This window comes from Rhea pennata, chromosome 1, assembly GCF_028389875.1.
Source record: "Rhea pennata isolate bPtePen1 chromosome 1, bPtePen1.pri, whole genome shotgun sequence".
Taxonomy (NCBI): Eukaryota; Metazoa; Chordata; class Aves; order Rheiformes; family Rheidae; genus Rhea; species Rhea pennata.
In genome coordinates, this window is record NC_084663.1 from 128,332,495 (window position 1) to 128,349,242 (window position 16,748).

The following is a 16,748-nucleotide window of genomic DNA, read 5'->3' on the forward strand; positions in this document are numbered from 1 at the left end:
ATCTCTCAGCTTTTTTTCAGTAGCACTTGGTTTTACATTTCTTAGATGTTTCAAAAATTGTTTTCAGAATAATATGAAAAGTCAGGAAGAAAGAGAGAGACAGAGCAATATCTTGGCTATGCCTATACAAAAATGTAATTCAGCATGCTTGCTAATGACCGTATTTACAAATGTGCTGTGCAGGGAGACAAGAGCTAAGGACAGGACTTTGAGAGAAATGTTAAGCACTATAATAATGAGAATCCTTGTTTTATACATTACCAAATCTCTAACTTCCAAATAAGGAAAGAAAAGAGACAGGGATCTTTATACTCACTTATATCAGTTTCAGTTTCCTTCAGCACAGAACATCAGTTCATTTCAAAGTCCCAACAATCCATGGAGAAAAAGAAAGCCATATACTTTAATAACTACTTTGGGTTTATGGACAAGTAGGTCCACAAGTAACCTTACTATGGAGACTTTGTGATTTTTGAGTGAGATTTCCTAACTTTAATAGTCTTAAGGTAATTTCTGAAAACAAAAAATAAGCTTTGTCACACCGTTTGTTTTTTAGACTGTTATGAAAATCTTACTTCTTTTTTCGTAGATGTTTACTATCATCTGTTTACTGCAAACTAGTTTGGCAATACTGATCTACATCATGGATCTGCTCATATACTGATGTTATCTTTGTTTCTATTCCAAAATAGTACAGCTGTGACTCATATTTTAGCAAAAATAATTTGAATATGATTTCAACATTTTCATTTTGAGAAAACTGTGCCTAATGCTGCTGTGATGGGTGCAAGAGATGCTACTTTGAAAGGTAAGTTAGGCTAACTGGTATTTATCTTTATAAAGCTAAAAAAAAACTTCCAATAATTTCAGATTTTTAAGAATATTCTGCACAAAAAAAGCATCTTACTGTTACGACGTTCACTCATCCTATTGCTTGTTATATCGATCCACTATGGCATTAACCAACACTAGATTCTGAATTGCTAAAATTCTGATATGTTTTCTCTACTCTTTCTAAGTGCTTATCTCTCACATGGAATAATAATAATAAAAAAAATGCCTGGATATTCCAATATACAACACATCTCAATTTGCACATCATTTGGGAATCAGAGTAAATTGCAAACACTCATGAATAAGCAAATAATCTATTTCAAAACTAACAAGTAAGATCTTTCAATACTATTGTAATAGCACTATTACAATACATTCAGTTAACATGAATGTTTCCTTTTAGTTAACATTACTTAACCTACAGTAATTTTACAAACCTTGTCTCAAATACACTTGTTTGCTGGTATAATATCAACATCCCCACCCATCAGTTACTTATACCTGAGCCTTCTCCCAGCTGAGCAGTCCCAGCTCTCTCAGCCTTTCCTCGTGTGAGAGATGCTCTGGTCAATCCATCCTCTTCATGACGCTTTGCTGGACTCTCTCCAGTAGTCCCATGTCTCTCTTGTACTGGGGAGCCCAAAACCAGACACAGCATTCCAGGTGTGGCCTCACTAGGGCTGAGTAGAGAGAAAGAATCACCTCCCTGTTGATAACATTCTGCCTAATGCAGCCCAGGATACCACTGACCTTTGATGCAAGGGCACATTGCTGGCTCATAGTCAATTTGTTCACCAGGACCTCCAGGCGCTTCTCTTCAGAGCTGCTCCCCAGCAGGTCAATCCCTAACCTGATTTTGTACATGGGGTTATTCCTCCCTAGATGCAGGACTCTGCTCTTGTCCTTGTTGAACTTCATGATGTTCCTCTCTTCCCATCTCTCCAGCCTGTCCAGATCTTTCTGAACGGCAGCACAGCCCTCTGGACTATCAGCCACCCCTCCCAGTTTTGTATCATCTGCAAACTTGCTGAGGAGACACTCTACTCCATCATCAAGTACTTCAATAGATGTTAAGCAGTATCAACCCTTGGAGCACACCACTGGAGTGACTAGAGGCTCAGGGAGACTTTTATTTTGTGTGTGATAGGGATTAACTTGTCACAGATAGCTTTTGCAAATCTGAGCTATCAGTCTATCCCCCTAGAGGACTGACCTATATTTAGCAATTTATTTCCCTGAAATTACAGAGAAAAAAATATTTCCATATCTTCAGCAAGATATATACAGAGCACTGGGGGAAGATATTAACTTACTCAGGTTTGCTATTGACTTTGGTCACCATTGACCCATTGAACAGCAGAGAATTATCACAGGCTGGAAGGGACCTCGGAGGTCATCTAGTCCAACCTCCTGGTTGGATTTCCTGGTGCTGGTTCCACTGAGGCTTGAACCCAGAACCTCCAGCATGTAAAGCAGATGTGATAACCGCTACACTATCCCTCTACCCCAAAGAGTCTGTTAATGGCTGTAAGGATCTACCTGCTATTGCCCAGGTTGGGGGATACCAGTTGAGCAACAGGGAAGGCATCGAGTAAACAGCAAGATAGTTGCCTGAACAGGGGCTTGAACCCTGGACCCTCAGATTAAAAGTCTGATGCTCTCCCAACTGAGCTATCCAGGCTTCTGGATTCTAGCAATGATCCTATATTATTTCTATCCTTTAAAGGGCTGCTAGTCATCCGCCTGTCCTTATCTCCAGGATTTGTGTGTACTACTTCCACAAATGCTAGACAAGTGTACAACAAGAAAAAACAAATCACTCTGAGCTTGTGCTACATGTGTCATTAGGGTAGCATTCCGACAGCAAAAGATTCAGGCTTCTTTAGATGGGAAGATTATTGGATATATATGTGGGTATTAAAAAGTTTGTCTGCATATGATTCCAATAACAGACTAGACATTACATTAGCTTTTGTTGAAAAGCATTTGGTTAAACATGTAAATAAAACTTCATATCAAAGAAAGTGTAATTAACTATACTAATTAGATTAATACTCCTGAAGTTTCAGGTGGTCTTGTAAACACAGCTGAAGGAAAGGCTCTAATTTTGCCATTTGAAAGGAAAACTTTAAAACCTCACAAGCAGAGGTAGAAGTCTGGTATAGAGTAGTAATGTGTTAGCCAAATTTCTATGATGATAATTTACATGATATTTAAGTGATTTGTTTCTAGCTTACAATAACTGATCTAGATATATGGGACTACTTACTTCTTAAAGACTATGGCTGAAGGCTATATTCTTAGTATAATTATGCAACAGTAGATGTGTAAAATATGATTTTGATCCATGCACACACAAAACATAGAGAATCTGGCAGGCACACTGTGTAAATGTATCCCTTTTTAGGGGGATTTTGAAGGGAGTTGCTTTATATACATACCCTCTATTCTGTTTATTTTTTAAAAAATAGAAATTCCAGATGTTTCTAGATATTGCCCCCAGCCACATCTATTTCATTGACATTTCTCCTTCTCCTGATTCATAACAGCTTTTTAATCTTTAATAGTATCACCAAACAGTGTTGTTTGTGACCTTCAAACCAAATCTATACTAGGACTATGTCCCTCTTCCTCTTCTTACTTGTACTTCCCTGCTTTTTCCTGAATAAGTGGAGGTTGAGGAAATCTGAGTTATTTCTAATCCAATCCATGAAACTGAATATATCACTAAAAAACACAGCCCAGTATGACATATATTTGATCCACATGTCTCAGCAATTTAAAGCATGTGTGTGTGAGACAAAGCAGAGGCTCTATGGTTTAATATGCCTCAGTGCATATTAACAGTCCTTATAAAAATATTAATGAAAATGTATCTGCAAAATAACATGCAAGAATAAACTGACAAAATACACCATTTTATTTATGGTATTTTAATACCAAGTGAATGCATTTCTTAAGAGTTTATAAATCTGGTATTTTTTAGAAAAAAATCACAGTTTTATATTCACAAAAGCTACTTTTTAGCAGTCCTCCCCACACGCAGTTTACAATTAATTTCAACTATGAAATTACAGTGATGTGATATTCTTAAAAAATACTTGCAACAGCAATTGAAAATAAACTTATGGTATTTATTCAGTGAAAAAGTAATAGGAATTGTGTTTCTCAATAAAAGATACATCAGAAAAAGCAGCAAAAAATCTCCCTCCTCAATGCTACTTTTTTCCCTTGATGCATACATCACTGGCAAAGGCAACACTTCAGCATTAATCATTCCCCCTTTCATTACTTCAGTAATTTTGGCAAGAAGTCAGACGTCCAGTTTTTGAGGTGCGTGCTGCCCTTGACCTGTGCATTCCAAAGGCTGCTGTTACTCCAGTTCCTTGCTGTAAGAAGGGATCATCAACAGCTCAGAGAAAAGGTAAGGAGTATAAAGATTTTTCTACAGATTTATGTTTGTTTTTCACTTTTTATTCACCTCACCATACAAACTGGAAAACCCAGGAGTTTCAGTTGCACCTCACATTCAGGTATTTATAGGAGTTGTGGGATTAGAATGTTGATGTTATGTTTTTACCCGTGCATAAAAATCCCCTCAGCTGAATTTATACATGTAACCACAGGAGGAAAGATATTCCTTCTCTAACTTCTTAGTTAAAAGTCACATTTTCAAAGATCATTGCACTTGGTAATAAAAGGCAATTAATATGCATTTGATATTTAATATCTTGTACAGACTTGAATTTCTGTGCAATCCATTGCTTCAGACACACACATATTTAACATTTCTTTTAAAACTAAACCTCTATTTACAACTGAACGAAGAAAAACAAACTTTGTCAAAGAATAACTTTTTTCTTAAGACAAAAATCTTTAAGAACAAACACGCACAAAAAAAAATCACTCCCTTTAACTCCTAGTGCATTTAAATACATCTTTGTAATTTGTTTTGAAAGTCGTTGTTCCCACATTTAACTTCAATATCATTCTACAGTATTCTAGTGATACTGTACAAGAACACATTTCCTCTAACCTGTCCAATAAGGCTGTCATTTCTCATGCTGTTGATACCAACAGGAAAGCTGAAGTTAAGATTATTGCCTCGCTCCTTTACTTATGGAGGATCTAAAGTTTCAAAGTGGATGCAGCTCAGTTTTCAAGTACGTTGTCTCTGAATTCCAGTGGCCAATTTCAGGTGCCAAGTGCTTACAACTCCAAGCCAGGATTTTGGGCTGACCCAGGATATTTTGGGACAACTTGCTGTTAAAGTTATGGATATGGAATTTGAAAGGGAGATTTTGGTCCCTGAGATATACTAAATGAGATCAAGGACTAAAGCACTGATATTTAATTGGGAGCGGACCCTCTTTAAGGAAAACTAAATCAGCTTCAACTTTCAAAAGTTTAACATATAATCACTAAAACATCCTTAAGCAGGATGACAAAACATATGCAGTATTGGTCAAGAAAAGTACATTTTTCAAAGTAATTTTAAGAGTTATCAGCTACAGAGGACTAAGAAGCTCTACTCTGAATTGTACGCTGTATCAAATTTGTCTTTCAAAACAAACACAAACAGGTAAGAATGTGAAACAGCCTTAACCAAAATGTCTATTTACTCCTATCTCTTTAAAGATACAGTTACAGGACTTACTATCTTAAATACTTGTTGACAGGTAAACTGGCTACATATGCCAGAAGCCAAACAAACCTCCATTTAACTTTGTGGGTAATAATTTTGATAGTACTCTGGTGACCATATCTGCAACCTTTTCTTTGCCAAATCAGTGGCAACATGTGCTACTGAAGGTAAATTTTGAGCTAGTGATTAAAAGGTTTGTACTGTTAAAGGTGTTTCATACCAACGTCCACTAAAATAATACATCTTTGGCAACCATAGAAATATGATAGGTAATCCATAGCAGCTGGAAGAAATATTGTAAGATGTTTACAAAGTTCCGTAGTGCATCACTGTAACTTTCTGCAGTGCATTTTATAAAGTACCAAAATCCTGGAAAGGATAGAAAAACATCTGAAATTACCCCAGAAGTTTTTTAAATGACAACTTTCTCAAACAAAGGTAGAGTTTCTGAAATTTTAAAATTTCATGACGTCAACAGTATAATGTAGGATAGTCAACACAAAGGCTTTCAGTGCAGCTGGAGCTGATGGGGAAGGGAGCAGAGAAGTGATAGGATGATGACTAAGTTTCAGTATATCTCTGGGAGATTGCTCAAGGCCTGGCAACTGATGGGTTCATAAATGGATTTAGTACACAAACAGCATAATCACACTGGTGGTGGAATCTCTTCATACATAAAACAAACAAAAAATAAGCTGCATCCAGGTAATCCATTAAGTAGTTTCATTAATCAGCACCTTAAATAGGAAAAAAATATGTATTACTAGCATAGAATTTACCATGAAACATTTATAACACTCTATAATACAGCTGAGCTATAGAAGGAGTTCAGTATAACCATCCTTTGTTTTCAATTAATGCTAAAGAGGCAATAAAAAAAAATGTATCTTGTGCCACAACTGCACATATGTAAGCCAACATTCTTAAGAGTGTGGGATGTGCATACAGCAGGAGAGAAGAGACCACACTAACTAAGATGGGTAAACTTTTAACAAGTAGAACGGTTGAGGTAGGATACTCTAAGCCTGACATTTTCTGAATATGAGCTCAGCTTTCAGAATATGGAAAATATTACTGCAACTTATAACTGCATAGTGATCCCTATATATAAATTAGTTTACAATTTGGCAGTAACTATCACAACCCAGAAGACTAAAGAGAAATAATGAAATCTTAGAAAAAACAAAGCACTAAGAGTATTTAGGTAGGAGGAATATGACACCACTAGCAGCACTGACACCCTACTCTGTGGGGATAAAGTCAAAGGACTTCAATTTCCATATATAACTAATTCTCTGTTTTCATACCTCACTTAAGCCAATTTAAGCATACAAAGACGCTTCTTTAAATTTCAGTCTAATAGGATAATATTATTTTCAGTCAACCTCTCCCCCTGCCCTCTCAAAAAGAGTACAGCTGTACAGTAGGTTGAAATCTCTCAGGCATCCAGTTCCAAAACCAATTTGAAAGACTGGCAAAATCTGGCAAAAGATAATTGCTATATACAATCTGTTTTAATAGTAAAATTAAATAAAAAAATGGTCCTTTCTTCACTGGAAAGAAAAAGAATGAAGATGATAAAATAAAGTAATTGTAAGTAATTGACCTGATTTTGATGAAATCATGAAACAATATCATGAAATGCAGCATTGTTCTTCATATTCAGTCACCAGGTACTGCATGAAAAAGCAGTTAGTTTAGCAGTTCCCTATATTGTTTTTTTGCAACATTAGTGTCCTCTATTCTGCCACAGTAGATTTTTCCCTCACATTTCAGCAGTTGTAAAATCATAGTTATGCCCTAGAGAGACATGTTTAACAATAGCACTGTTGCCATGCAAGACTTACTGCTGTTTCAGTACATGAAGGATGAATTCAATCCTCTGTAGATTCAATCCTCAAACTTATTATACTGATGACTGTGTTGGAGTTCTAGTGTTTCATTAAAAGATAAAATGTAACAAATTAATTAATGGAGTTTCAGTACTGGAGTTAGAAAGAAAGTCCAGTCAACTAGTTCTGTCTTTTAAAAGCAAAAGGAGATCTATCAGAGTAAATGTCTAAGGGGGAAGCAATTGTGCTCCCATCAGTAACAAAAGTCTGTATCATGTTCTATCCTAACACAGAGCTGAGCAGAACTACAGCCTCTACATATCATCACTGATGCTAGTCCTATTTAGATATGATCATATTCAAAACAAACAAAAAAAAAAGCTGGAAATTTCTTGGAACTTTTCCTTTCCCCAAGCTTACCATGTAAATTACATATAAAACTCCTTAATAGTTATTTTTACTTGAAAACAAGAGTCAAAATAGGTTTTGAAGGCCAGAGTGAATTGAGATGAACGTTTTCCACTTATGGGAAAGAAAAGCACTGACAAGCTCAGAGAAAGGAGAGAAAGTCTGTTTTCATGGGTTCCAACCGTACAAGTTTAGATGTATGCAGGTTACTGATTAGCTGATTTTTAAAAAGCAATGAATTCAGAATTTAAGTTGCTTATCTGCCCAGTTAATCCTGCTTTTAATATTATTGTAGGAATCTCCCCATGTGGTCAAGAACTTGACCTGCAATTAACATTCAAGTTGCTTAGTTCAGCTTGTTAAAAATTTACCCACTTATTCTTTTTTTTTTATGCTCGTCATAACCAAGATTGTTCTAATTTACGGATACATTCCAGAGTTAATAAATCAATGCCAATCTATTTGTTCAGTTTGATTTTTAGTGAGCGTTTGATTAGTTTGATTTTAGTTCTCAAGCTCAGACAGTCTCTTCACACAAGGAAAAATACAACTGAGCAGTAAATTCACGCTGAATGACTGAAAACAAAATACAAACACATCACCATAGAAGCATGCTAGAGTCTTTAATAGTCTGTCTAATTAAAAAATAAGCCTCTTCAAGAAAACAACCACACCCCAAAAGCCCACTACAAGTAATAATAGCTATACTATAAAATATTTTCTTTCAGACGAAATTATAAAACACAAAAATGACAAACAAATGACATTGCCATATAAACTTCTTTTTCTTACCATATGAATATGTTAATAAAATGTCTTATTTCTGGTACAAGTAACTAACACTGTTATCTACAATAAGAACTTTCTTTTAAAATAAAATATGCATTAATAGGTTAAAGATGCATCTTCATTGCATATGCACACAGTCCCTTTCCCTTAAAACAGCTTTTGTAGATAGGCTTATCAGGGTTTCTTCTCTTTATACAAAATGAAATTCACATATTTGTCAAGAGCAAAGCACAAAAAGAGTGTTCTATATATAGATTTAGTGGAAGAAGTTTTCTATCCATACAATAGTTCCAAAAGGACCAGAAAAGGGAGTACATGAAGCCTTTCAGGGACAGAAAAGAAGTCTTCCTTTTAGTTAAATGGGATCCTCAATGTGATTTACAATTTTGTGAGAACTACAAGGAAAGGATAGAACCTCACTCTAACTGTAATGCAGGTAATGCAAAACTCTGCTAGGCTGCTCCAACCTATTTCCTTTTTATAACCTGTATACAACCTGCAGTAGCTAGATGAAAGGAAGGGATACTTCAAGGTTTTGCTTATATCGAATAAGAATTTCATGGCATATGATGAGGAATTTGAGATGGTCTTCACTTGGTTTCCTTAAATACTATATGTCTAATTCACAACCTTATAAACAGTCGTGTGCATGAGCAACAAAAACCATCAGTCATTTTTGCTGAAAAATAAACATAGAAGACAAAAAACTCCAACACTTAAACTAGTGTAGACAGCTTTTAAAATGATCTAGTTCAAATAACAACTAACCTGAGACGTACTTTGCTCCGATTAACATTATCATGCTACTCATAATAAAAAAACCCAAAGGCAGACTACAGAAGATACTAGTGTCACCTGATGTCATCCAGGGGAAGGTGTTTCCAGTCAGGCAAATCAAAAGAGAAATATATATATAAATTGCAATACATGTGTTAAAAATCATATGAATAGCAAAAAGTAACAAATGCAGTGACATCTGCAGAAAAGCTAAAAAAGTTTGTGCATTACCCCCCATAATAATTTGAAATAGGCTTTCATCATAAGAGTTAAATCAAAATTCCACTGTTAGAACTATTTAGGTTGAGCCCATTTGTAGTATTCTTCAATCTTAAATGCTCCTTGCAGGCAGAAAGCAATGTTTCAAAGTAAGAACAAAGAAAAACATCAATTTTTTCCCCTAGTGGTAAAATAGGTAATTATTGAAGGTAGATTCTGGTGAACATCCATTTTTCACATTAGCTAAATTAGCAAAATTTAGTTTTATTTTCTATAAGATAGATTTTTTTATGCTTCAAAATGAAACAAAGATAATAGTTAAGATACACATCAATGTGAGATTTTAGGATACATAGTACAGAACTGAGATGTAAGGCTACAAAATAATAATGGACAATGCTGAAATGAACCTTGTTACTCGCGCTAACATACCTATTTGCCTTCTAGACAGGATTGAGAGAATCGTTTGTAAAACCACAGTGTTAAATAAGATAATTCAATGAATATATAGAGTCACAGAAGGAAAATCTTAGCTTTATCTTTCAGTAATAAAGTTAGACACTTCAGGCAGCTGTAACTGTGGATCCTGGGGGAATTTTATATTTTGAAGATACCTGAAAATTTGATACTTGTCATTCTAGCAGCTTATTCAACCTAAGTTAAACAAAATTAAATGAAGATAAGGCCTACAAATGATATGTAGCTTGATTCAGGCCTGAAAACTTATCTTGTAATGGTGCAGAAATAAAAATTCATATTGCAGATGATAGAAGACTGCAGCTTTAATTCAAACCTGACAGATGCAAGAGTCCCCTATTTCAAAAGAAAGATCCTGTTTAGTCCCTCATAAGTAAGTGTTTGTATATTCTCTGTATGTGCACAATAGGTCTGTGCCACTCCTTATGATAACTTCTTGCTCTTAGTCCTTGTGGATCAAAGAGATTGAGATGGATAGATATATCCCTCCTTCCTATGCAGGATATGATAAAGCAAGAGATAGCAAGAAAAATCACAAGATAAAACTTTTCTCCTTTGCAGCATGAGGGTGTAGTATAAAAAAGTTTAAGAAATCACTGTACTAACTATACCAGCATTGTGCTGAATCTATTACTTTGGGAAGATTTTTTTTTTTAAATCAATAGAATTCTGCAAAGCCTGCAATTTAGTCCTCATTTAATGTCCTCTGTTTTTAGAGGGCTACAAGATGCTGCTTGAGTCCTTTCAAAAGTAAAGCCTATCTATTTCTTGCTTTGTTTCCACAGCTCTTTTAAGTAATAGTTTTCAAAACAATTGAAAGGCCAGTGATGGTATGAACAGAAAAGGTCAAAAATCGCAAAAATCGCTATTTACCTGAGCTAACTGGCTGATTAACAATACTCAACCTGCATTAATCATTAGTTTACCATTTGAAGGAGCTTCAGATGTCTCCCAGCCCATAGATTTCATCACAGCTTTCTTCCATCTGGCATAACGATATTCACTTTCTGAAATCAAGAAATCAGCAAACAGCAAAGTCTATGAATTTAAATGAATGCCACTAGAAATATTTAAGAAGCAGAGATTACAGTCTTGGCTTTCCACACTTCCACATAGTATCATTTGTTTGCACACACACATGCACAAAAAATGCAAAATATTGTTTTGAATAGATTTAAAAAATATATGCCTAGTAAGGAGAAATAAATCTTAGAAACAACTTTGTGCCTCTTCACCAGTAAGCAGATCTATAGGTAGGAAGAAATGAAACAACTGTTATTCACATAGAAGCCCTCCAGTGTTGAAAATAATGACTTAAAGTATGGGGTATAGCAGTACTTATAATCAAAATGAGAAGTAAAACAAAAACTTGTACAAAAAGTTAAATAATTAAAGAGACAAAAATGCATTTGTTATGCACATGGAATAACTATTATGTCAAGCACATGCCTTACAGTCTCTAGGAGCACTTAAGAAATGATTAAAGAGTTAGTTAAAAAGCAATGATTGGTTTGCTGGGATTGGTAGGCTTTTTAAAGTCTAGAGAGTCTCCTAAAATTTAGTTTGACTTTTCTACACCTATGAAAACTCATAAATGTACAGAAGCTTTAGGAGACATCATCTTTCGCAGTGAAAAGCTTTCAAGACAAAGAAATGAAAAGCCAACACAGGTTTCTGTTTTTACTTGATATAAATCTAAAGCCACTAACTGCAATGCCAAGCTTTAAAACAAAAACAAAACAAAAAGCCCACATACAAACAAAAACCCACCATCCAAAGAAAACAGCCCACACATTGTTTTCCACTCCACTCCCCCAACTATGAATTATAACATTTAAACCTTTTTGCAGTCTTACTAGTGAACAGATGACTAAAATAGCAAGCAGAAAACACTGTTTCCTAAACCAAACACTGCAAAACTGATCTTCACATTTGTGAGGATAACTACATATAGCTGTTTTTATATAGGTGTTTTTATATCAGTAAATATCAAATTGCAGCAAAGAAAAAACCCTAATCTATTGTACATAAAATGTTAAGTTTGCAAGTTCTTAGAGGTTTTTACCCTCTGGGTTGATCTGTGGTTCAAATCGTTCACATGTCACTGCTGTCAAGTCTCCAGGATTCAGACTCCAAATTCCAACTCCTTCTGCAGCTCCTGCTGCCATAGCAGCTCCTAGAGCTGTTGTTTCAGGCATTGATGGCTTTACTGAGTAAATCAGAGAGAAGACATGACAGTTTTTCATGAAAGTCAATTTGATGGCATCAGAAACTATATTCTTGTGTATGTGTATACATTTAGAGTGATTTATATTTTATATAACTATAATATATTATGTAAGCTTCCCTTAGGTTTATCATCTGCAAATCTCATTCTATTACCAATGACATGGTTATGACACTAACTTCACCTCTGAGTCTTTCAAGTTTCTGAAATACCTTCGATCACCATTTCCTCCAAGAGAGAATCATGCAATTGTCCCATTTGCATACCATGTGTATGGCTGCTGACTTTTAGTAACCACCAGTCTCTTTGGTGTATTCCTGTTAATAATGAGGTACTTTGTTGTCCTCTCTCTTCCTCCTTCCTCAAAGCAGTGATCAATGGCTCGTCCATCTCATTCCTGTGCTCTAGATACTTTATTAAAAGCATTTATACTTAGAAAAAGAAATCTTAAAAAGAGGTTATACACCTCTGCTTACCATTTTTTTGCTTTCCACAGACACTGTAGAAGATTATGTCAGTTGGTCAGAGTGTGGTGCTAATAATGCCAAGGTCGCGGGTTTGATGGCCCATATGGGCCACTCATTTGAAGGTTGGACTAGATGATCTCCAGAGGTCTCTTCCAACCTTACCAATTCTATGATTCTATGATTATCCTACCCTCCGTTTGTTAGTGGTAAATCTGTTCCATTAGCTCTTGAATTGTCTCCTTCTCTGCTTCAGGCAGAGGATTCTTTAAAAACTGATTTTATTAATCATATCTTTTCTAGATAACTATTAAGCATTGATAATGCGAGACTTGCGTATCATGTATCATTAAAGGCAAGTTATAATCTCTTTAGAGTTGATAACTTTTCATTGGCTTACTATTACTGAAGTGCCCCATGTTTATGCTTTAGAGACATCATGATGTTTTTCTGAATAATTTTCTAGTAGCTGCATATTAGGTGAGATTAGGCAAGATCAGTACTTTCATACAATCAATTATCATTCATCAGTATAGCTGAGGATATATAATATCCTGATGTTACTCAGTGACATACTGCATCCTTAAGAATGCTAATGTATAACTTACATTACTCAACAACTCCATATCTGCCAGACTTATTAAAATATGTCTTGAGAAAGATGCATGTTTTTCACTGATACTGAAATGCTCCAGTCACGCTTTTCAAGTGAAGTCCTTAAAAAGCCATGCACTCTGTGCATTAAAACACATCCTTCAAAAGCTAAAAAGACTTTTTATCATTCCAAGAACTTTCTATGAAAGAGGTGTTGTATGATCATTTGTAAAATGCTTGCACTGCTGTTGGATCAAAATAATGGCTTTATAAAATGTTACTTGCCTCAGAGAGGCAAGCAGAGAGGAACAGCTGTATTTGAGTTTGTATTTCATATTTTTATAGCTGTTCTGGGAGAAATAGTGGTCAGTGTGTTTTGTGGGTTTCTTTTACTTGTAAAGAAGAACAAAGGTTTGTAAAAGAAAAGGGAACAAAAAAGTTTATTTGCTGTTTGCTGAAATGCTTACTCAAAAACATGAGTAGTGGAGGTGCAAAGTTGTGGTTTAACTTTACATAAGACTCTCAGGGCCAAAATGTTGAAGTAGAACATTAATTTCACTGATCTGAGAAGACACTAGATGTTTAGAAATTGGTATGTTAAGTTCAAAGTTCAGTGAACTCATACTGGTATAATATTTCAACAAGAGAAACAAGAGTCAATAATTCTCTAGAAAAATGATTCTCAACATTTGTTGTAAGATCCAGTAACTTTTTCTGCAAGAAGAATTTTCACAAGTAGCAATAAAAGACCAGCAAGAAAAAAAGCCAACCGACTGGCCCTCATTAGTAATTACAAATCAGTGCTTTTTTTCCACACTTAAAAAGAAAACAATAGTTGTAAATTTCATCTTACCTACTGGAATACAGAGAATGTCTGATTGGAGTTGCATGAGAACTTTGTTATTGGTCATTCCTCCATCTACTTGCAACTGGCTTAGTGGTATCCCACAGTCCTTGTTCATAGCGTCTAAAATCTTAAGTAAGATTAATGTAAGTTATGACTGAATTATAGAGAAATCTATGAAATCCTCTGTGTATAAAACACTAATAAGTTAGTGTTTGATAAAGAGTGTAAAATAAATAACATTATTAACATAAATATGCTCAGAACATAGAAGTCACCTTTGATCTGGTGGAAAGATTCATCTCTTCTCTGAGAATTTTGGTTCACTTTTGCAGAATGCTGGCAAAAGCAATAAGAAATCCATTTTTGTTCTTGGGTACCAGCACAAACTATCTCTGTCACAGCAGACAGTCTCACATGTTGTAGAACAAATGCAGCTTTTTAGTTATGGCATTGGCTTTGCCATTGGATTGCTTCCATGTTCTGCCTCTCATGATACTCACAAAATACGCTCACCTTATTTTCATAGGTGGTAAAAACAACCTTACTCAAGTAAATAATGTACTAGCCAACCAGATCATTGTAGCCAAGTCCACAAAAACAATTCTTCACCATAAGCACCATATGAACAGAAAAAATAGTATCCTAGCATAATATAAAGTATATCATTCATCTTTGTTAAGTCTTTTCAATCCCCTGTTCCTGAAGCTATAGTTCCTGACATCATAATGATTTACAATGGTTTTATTAGGACATAATTTTTCTTTACCTCTCGTGTCTGAAAGCAAACAGCTTCTAGTGCAGCAAAGGCGATGTGATTTTTATTTGTAAACTGAGTAAGGCCACAGATAATACTGTTGAAGAGAAAGAAAATTTAGAAAACAGTTAGAACAACATATTTATCAGAAAATATATCAGACATAGGCCTGGTAGTTAAAAACTCATTTAGTTCCACTGTATGAAGAATGTTTTTTAATATTAAAAAGCTTGTTTCTTTTTAATCTAAACTCTTTTCTTTCTACAGTAAGCTCTCTGCCTGAAAAATATATTTTCAGTGACCATTCAATACAATTCATTGCAATAAATTAAAATTTTATTGACAATTTACAGGCAAACAGGTGCATATCCACATGCACACACACATGGATGTACACTCTAGTTGTTCATCCTTTAAAAACGGATAATGTATCAGTGAGGCTGATTTTTCTTTTAAAAAAGTAATCTCACCTATTACTAAATCTTACCAAATTCTCTCATACATTTAGTTCCTAAGGAAAAGCCCTACTGGTTCAGTGATGTGCTCTAAATGCTTAAAGTTGTTATTAGTTACTTCAGCACCTTTAAAGAGAATTTTGGATATAGAAATTATGCTACATCTACCCATGAGTAAGCTGGATTCAATCAATGTATTCTGAACTGCAGAGCAAATAATCATCCTTTTATATTATTTCTACATTTGAAAGATATGCTAACAGTACAAAGAAACGTAGCTTTATTTAATACTGGATACATGCAATATCAAGATATTAAAGGACATTTTTAGTTGTTAACATTCCAAAAATCAGTTTTTAGAAACTAAAGAGTTGAGCACTGTGATCTAAAAAATCATATAAGACATATTTGAAAAACAGATAAGTCAAAGATTCTTCTTCCCATAACTACAAAAAGTACCTAAATTCTAAAGATAAGACTACTTAAACTCTTTGGAACTGAGTATCTTTTAATTTTTTTTTTTTCATTTTAGCAAAGTTATATTTAAACATGATATGCTTCTGCAATTCTTATGTCATAGTCTGATTCCAGCAACAGCAGGCAAACCCACAATAGCAGAAAATATAAGTAGAAGGATATTGTTTGAACTAGCATCTATTACCAGTTAGTTGACTCTTAATCACCAGGAAAGGTGTTGGAAGGGATTGTGAAGGAAAAAAAAAAAAAAAAAAAAAAAAAAAAGGATCCTTAGTAGCAAGAATGATAGAACTATCCTGTAATTTTCCTGCAAAATCCACAACTTAGACCAAGTGATATCCCTGCTGACTCCCCATCTTCTTTTTTGGTTAGAGGAATTAACTGAGCTAGCTAATTCTAGTCTTTTCTACCAAAACTGTCTTGGGAAAAGATACTGTATATAGTCAATCATCTTTCTCAAGATTGGTGGTTTTCATAATTTCATACTAAAACTAAATTTTAGGGAGGGTTGGGTGTATACAGCCTGTGTCAGTGAAGTATTATACCTCCTTTTTACTAGAACTTTCTTCCTGTGAAGGTTGTTCCTTCTTTTTCTCCTAGCAGCTATTGCTGTTTTGAATATAAGCATCCCCTGTTTCTCTGTTGAAGATACCACATAGAATGAGGTATCCTGACATACCAAAAGAGCAAAACAACCTGAGTTCACAAAATCGGAGGGACCAGTGTTAGTTTTTGCAAATAATGAAATCTTCCAGCAAATGCAGTGTTTAATTAGATCCTTACCCCCTTGCACTGGGTTCCCAGTATGGTGCATACAGTCCTGAAAATGCTGGCACAAAGTAGCAGCCATAAGAAGTCCCCGCTTCTGCAGCCAGTTTTTCTAGTGCACACACACACACACACACAGTCTTTACATAGCTTTTCACAACTGTATCTGCACTTACATATG

The 16,748-nt window shown here is 34.9% G+C and overlaps 1 protein-coding gene and 1 non-coding gene across 6 annotated transcripts in view; both read right to left on the reverse strand.

Moving 5' to 3' along the window:
• Positions 1-2,442: 2,442 nt before the first annotated feature.
• On the reverse strand, positions 2,443-2,515 carry TRNAK-UUU (transfer RNA lysine (anticodon UUU)). The gene has a single exon. It is a non-coding gene; the product is annotated as a tRNA-Lys (tRNA).
• Positions 2,516-3,733: 1,218 nt separating this feature from the next.
• The window catches only part of GK (glycerol kinase), a 33,655-nt gene continuing 20,640 nt past the window's right edge, over positions 3,734-16,748 (reverse strand). For 2 of the 5 annotated variants that reach the window (XM_062600095.1, XM_062600087.1), the window contains 8 exons: positions 16,583-16,679; positions 14,880-14,964; positions 14,120-14,240; positions 12,047-12,190; positions 10,908-10,988; positions 9,277-9,363; positions 7,327-7,410; positions 3,734-6,216 (listed from right to left, as the gene is read on the reverse strand). In XM_062600095.1, the coding sequence (XP_062456079.1) occupies positions 7,370-7,410; positions 9,277-9,363; positions 10,908-10,988; positions 12,047-12,190; positions 14,120-14,240; positions 14,880-14,964; positions 16,583-16,679 (656 nt within the window). In that variant the 3' untranslated portion in view covers positions 3,734-6,216; positions 7,327-7,369. The remainder of the gene's footprint in view (positions 6,217-7,326; positions 7,411-9,276; positions 9,364-10,907; positions 10,989-12,046; positions 12,191-14,119; positions 14,241-14,879; positions 14,965-16,582; positions 16,680-16,748) is intronic. The other 3 variants (XM_062600113.1, XM_062600104.1, XM_062600121.1) reach the window with 3 other exon arrangements.